The following is a 6,011-nucleotide window of genomic DNA, read 5'->3' as shown; positions in this document are numbered from 1 at the left end:
TGCCGGATTAGTGCTTTGGAAGAGTGTTTTATTTTACAGCATCCCTTACACAAGCCATCTTTGTATTGAGTGTAATAGAGACTGACATCTGAATCCACTTTGTTCCTAGTAGTGCTGCAGTATCAGGTAGCTGTAGCCATCTCCTGGTTACAGGAGGGTGAAACCCAGGGTGACTTCTTTCATCAGCTGAACTCCACTCAACAGAAACTATTCTTTCCCCACTCAGACTTTTATCCCTGACGAGACCGGTCTCAACAAGCTCTTCCCAAAAAGCATCTAGTAGAGGGCTGGCTGCCGGGTTACCTTTCTGCGCCCCCGGGAGGCAGCTGGATGGTCGTGGCGGAGCGGGAGCGGTTCAGCACCACGGTCAGCGCACGGCGCCCTCCGACCGCTTGCGCCGGGCGGGGACCAGCGCAGAGGAGCTCGGAGGGAAGGTGGGAAAAGGAGGAATTTCTGCCTCGATGTTGATGGTTTCCACCGGGAGCAGCAGTCAAACAAAAGGTCAAAGCATGCTGTTTGACCTCCTGTACTATATTTTAAACCGACGAAAGGACAAAACTGTTTCACTGACACAAATGGAGTTGAAAACGTGGTTCTTCATTACCATCATGCTCTTCACAATGTGTTAGTTTGAAAGAAGCAATTTGTGCAGCAATAGAGTTTGCCTTTTTTCTCCTCATTTCAGTGAGTGGCAAAATTGTCTGTCTGCTGAGAGCAAGGGTAATAGCTGCTGATTACCAGATCTAGTGTAAAATTAAGGAGCTAAAAGAGAAAAGGTATAAAGGGGAGAAAGTGGCACACTATGTTCAAAAAGATCCATTCTATATTTCATCCCAACTCCCACCGAAGAAATGTGACAGACGACATCCCTTACTGTGAAGGCACTGGTTCTGCGGTGAGACTGATCCGCAGCACTTCTATGTATGTCCTTGGAGGTGAGCAGGAAAAAGTTAGTGAACCACTAAAAAAATGCAGAAGTACAACCAGCATAGACTCTTGCTTCCAGCCAAAAGAGGAAGACAGAGACTGGATGTACTCGAAGACTCAGGACTGCTTGAAGTACTTACAAGACCTGTTAGCATTGAGGAAAAAATATCTTGACAACATCAAGAACTTGAAATCCATGCATATGGCTGCAGATTCCCCAATGTCCACAAAATCATCCAAAACTGGAAAGAAGTCATTTCTTCCACTTCCTTCCAAAGAATCTTCTAAGGTAATTCTTAAGAGCTTTTGCCATGTGCTTGGTCCTAATCTACGAAGCAATTGAAGCTCTATGTCCTGTGTTGATTTTCTCCTTCATTGGTCTCAGGCAGATGTCATTTTACTGTTACATAAGTTGAAATGTTGCTAAATACCTGAAGATTCTTTCTGCGTAGTGTGAAATTAAGTATGAATGGTCATGGAAACAAATGTATATTCCTACTTTTGGGGTGTGTGTGTGTGTGTGGAATATGAGAAGCAAAGTGGCATGAGAGTAGAGCAAGTATCTGAAAACATGTTACGAAAGAGTGAGCCGTTCTCTCAGTACTCTGGCAGGCTATTTAAATGCCTCTGAGTTCTCCATTATGGTTATTTAAAGCTGTTAATGACTGACAAGCACAGTAATCCTAGGTTTACTGGCAGTCTTTTTATTGGCATAAAATTACTTACACAAAATAATTGTAAATTCGTTGAAATAAATAGGAATTTTTCTAACTAGTCAGATGGCTTGTCAGTGCTACATTTAGCAGCAGTGCAAGCTCTACTGATGGGCTGTTGGGAATGAGAAATTCTTAAGGGCTCCTTACTCTATCCATTAATAAGTTGGCCGATCATTTTGAGACAGTATAATTCTTTACCCTTTACTGTAATGATACCACAAAAGCAAAACTGAAATATCTTTAGTGCAGACTATTTCCACGTATCCTAGAAAGAAAAGCATCGCAAAGCTTTGTCCTGGTTGCAGCTTATAGATTGCATGTCACTAGACATTTCAGTGGTTAATTTGACTCTGGACTTGATGCAGTGAGGACAAATGGAAGAATTGCAACAGGTGGGGAAATCCATTCAGGTTATACAACCACAAACATGACTTTGACAGCAAACACATAGGTTACACAGTGCAATCTTTAAACTGGGTAATGATGGGGATGGTGGAAAGAAGGGCTGTTTGGCTGACTTACCAATTAAGCTAGGTAGCCTTCCCAAAAAATTATTGCCACAGTTAGATGTGTTACAGCAGATTGTCAGAATGGTTGAAGCTAAGCTCTTTTGCAGGCATTCCTCAACCAAAGGACAAGGCTCACATGTTTAGGACTAGATAGCACATTTTTCAATTTTACATTTTGATCTAATACCCTTTCAGTCAGTGGGATTTTTCATTTTGTTTTATTAGGCTTTATGTCATTCTTTTCAGTGAAGTGACTCTCAGAAACTAGGGATAATAGGAGGAAATAATATTCAGCTCAGTGGGCTGGAGAAGGTAGATTTTATAAAGACATTATTCAGGCCAGAGAAATAGCCAAAGAGAATGACTGAGATATAGAAGAATGGCCTGGCGGTGCCAGGTGCCAGGAGACAAATCTCAACACTATAGACACAGTCTGTGAACTAACTTTTTACACTGTCAGACAATGATTGGCTTGAAGTAGCAGAGATTTACAGCATGCCAGTTCTGTGATGAGCTGAGCAGTGATGTAGTGGAGCAATACATGACTAACCATCAGCCAGGTGGGAAAAAAATGAGCGCAAATTGGTACTAAAAAAATGGACCAGGAAGCTGGGAGATACATTCTGCACAACTAGGCTTCATGCAGCTTTGTGAATCTCTGGGATTTGCCACTGAAAATACTAGTTAGGAAATACAAATGAATCTCCTACAGGCTGAGGCTAAAAATGCTGTCATCTGACTGTAGCTGGCTAGATCTTATGTATGGACAACCCTGGTACTGACTGGCATGCTAACTCCATGAGCTGTTCCCTTAAGAACAGACAGGGACATGAGCAGGACATGTCACCCACAAGTCATTCTTGCCAACACAAATGGCAGGATCACAGCTATCTAGTCTTGGCTTTGCAAAATTAGGGAAAGGTCATGGAGACTTCTAGAATAGCCAGAATCCTCTGCTTCCTAACTACAGATTTTATGTTAACAGATTGCAAGGTTCATTTTATCACTAGGCTTGAATGGTTTTGTCCCTAACTACCTGCTTGTGTTAAATTGGCTGTCAGTGGAAATTCACTTCTTTCTCCTACATGCTGGATGATTAGTAGGAAAGGACTTTGTCCAGACAACCTTGTCATCATGGGAGGTTTAATCCAAAGATCTGTAGGACCTGGAATACAGGCTGACTGCGTGGATTCAAAATTTGCCACTTGGGTCTACTAAGAGAAAAGAATGGAGGGGTGGGTCAAATGCTGGAAGTACATAGGCATTTATTTAAAATGGTTTCTAACCTCTAAGGGCTTAGTCATAATAGCAGTCACTATTTTCAGTAGATATGTGATAGCAGCTATCTTTTAGCACTTCTGAGGATTTCAATCAACCCATAATGTCAGAAGGGGAATAAGCTGCCTCATCTCTCTTCCTCCACAGAACAGAGAACAAGCTGGTCCTTCAGAGATGTGCTACAGCATGTATCTTTTGTTTGTATGTTTGAAAACCAAGGCAGCAATTTTCTGACTTGGTATTGCAAAACAATACACCTAGCTCAGTCTGGCAAGGAAAATATACAGCTCCTCATTAGGTAGAACACAGCAGGAAGTATTCATCCCATATGGACCTACAGAATTGCCAGCCAAGGCTTTATGACTGCTGCAACATTTGTAGGCAGGCATTTGCTTTTTTATCAAGACACAGGCTCCTAATTTTAAACCCTGTGGCTTTCCTGTGGGAATTAGCACAGTGTTGAATGACTCATATTTTAGCACACACGATCCTTTTCCATTTCAAAAGGACTTTAGCAATTTAGATCTGTATTCATTTCACCTAACCTAGGCATTTTAATAAGATGCTTGATTTAGTAACCAAGTTACCCCACAATCCCTTTGCAGCTAAGAGAAAGAGCTGCCTGCAGAGGAGAATTCGGCCTACCTAAGGCCTGACTCATCTTCTGAAGATACTGGAGCCCTGCATTAATTACAGAAGGAACCCCGCATGACTACATTTCTAATGTGTGTCTCATTAGGTGCCTACTGCTAGGTAGAATAAATTAGGCCACAAAGCCCATCTGTCACTTAGCCGCCTAATTAAATGGACTGATACTGGGGTTCTGAGGGATTTTATAACACCTGGCTGGCAGTGTCCAAGTGGAAGATGTTTGGTGTTGAGCAAGATGGGCATTTGTTAAACTGCTGTCCCACTTTCTTTGATGGCTACAACCTGTGGAGTAGTCTGACCTATGTCCTTTTCTAGCTTGAAGTACAGAGTCAAATACAATGTTTTCAGCTTTTTTATACATTTTTCTCATTAAAAGGTCATTGTGCTCAACCCTTAACTAACCTTTTTCTCCCTATCTGATCAACAGGCATCCATGGAAAGAAAAGGCCCACAGTCCAGTTCAGATGTAAGGGAAGCAATAGCTTTCTTTGACTCAGTCATTGCAGAGCTGGATTCAGAGAGATGGCGGAGAGTTCCTGACATGGATCTGCCAAATGTGGATGTTGATTTTGATGGTGCAGTATAAGCCAGCCAAAATAAGATTATTTCTGGTGTGCAAAGGGTAGAGGGAGGAGGGGCATTTTAAGACCATTTGTGTTTATTTAATGAACACAGTTTGCCTCCAAGTTTTGTTTCCCAAATCTAGAACCATTGCATGCAGCATGTGAAAGTACAGTAATATATTGCTTGTTCCCTGCTGAAAGGGTACAACTATTTTATGTGTGGCCATTACATGACCAAATGTAGCATGCGTAGTGCTGAAATAGTGCTTGCTTTCTGCTCAGGGCTGAATGCTTTCTTCATCTATTTTTCATTTTTCTCACTGAGAAATGGCTGGAAGTTTTCTCTCCAACCAGCAAAAAAAATAAGTCATTTAGAAATAAGGCTAAATAATTGTACATTTCCACCAGAAATGATGGGATTGCCTGACTAAATGAAGATGTCATCTGAGCTTATCTTCTATCCTAGTATAATCAGTGGAGAGAAACTGACATTTCTCTCCTTTGTCTTAGGCTAAAGTGGATATTTAAAAGAGTCCTGATTAGCTGTGCCTTAGAAATGTGTATAAAGGGACTCACTCTGATGTAGCTGTGCATGTAAATTATCACAGGTGAACTGTTAATGCCACATTATCTTACGTCTTTCAGTTGCTACCAGCACAAGGGAACACAGTTTACATTCAAACTGGATCCTTCGTGCTCCCCGGAGATACTCGCAAGAGACTGCCCAGACAGCAAAGGCTGCAAACCAATCTCAAAGAAACAGCCAACGGGGAACCACTAACTCTAGGAAGAGGCTGGAAAGACATCCCATGTACTTGCCCAAAGCTGTGGAAGGGGCATATAGCACTTTAAAATTTAAGCCCAAAACACGTAAAAAAGAATATTGAAAGAATATTCCCTCTTCAGCTGAAGATAGAATATCTGGAGTAGGACATGTAAGACTTGCTTTTGTTTTTTAGCCTCTAATCCATCTCTTATGCTGTGGAAGTGACGTGTGCAGTCACTGAAGGTTCTTTGTGTGGGACATGTTTTAAACCATGGCTATTCCAATGTTGGACTCACATGAGGGTTTGACTCATTGAGTTCATTGTGCCTAACAATACTGCTTTGTCATTCAGCTTAGGGGGAGCTCCAACTTGACAAGCCTCTTTTCTGGGGCTGTTATTGAAAGCAATGATTCAGAGATTGCCTGGTGCAGTAATTTTTTGAGTCTAGTGCAGCAGTTCAAGCAGTTCAGTGAATATGTTGGAGCTTTTGCACCACTGCTTCCAACTTCAGGGCAGTGAAGCAGAATTTTCTCTTTTTTTGCATGGGAAAATTTGTATGTGCCATCACCGATTTTGTGATCTGAGGGTGTACAACAGCAC

The 6,011-nt window shown here is 41.8% G+C and overlaps 1 protein-coding gene across 1 annotated transcript; it reads left to right on the top strand.

Moving 5' to 3' along the window:
* Nucleotides 1–802: 802 nt before the first annotated feature.
* On the top strand, nt 803–5,531 carry C4H13orf42 (chromosome 4 C13orf42 homolog). Its single transcript, XM_065675833.1, has 3 exons — nt 803–1,216; nt 4,509–4,656; nt 5,290–5,531. The coding sequence occupies exons 1-3, from the start codon at nt 803–805 to the stop codon at nt 5,529–5,531; spliced, it is 804 nt and encodes a 267-aa protein (XP_065531905.1).
* Nucleotides 5,532–6,011: the final 480 nt, after the last annotated feature.

Source organism: Lathamus discolor, chromosome 4 (assembly GCF_037157495.1).
Source record: "Lathamus discolor isolate bLatDis1 chromosome 4, bLatDis1.hap1, whole genome shotgun sequence".
Classification (NCBI taxonomy): Eukaryota; Metazoa; Chordata; class Aves; order Psittaciformes; family Psittacidae; genus Lathamus; species Lathamus discolor.
Note: the sequence above shows the minus strand (reverse complement) of the source record. Positions and strands in the feature narration are given on the sequence as shown.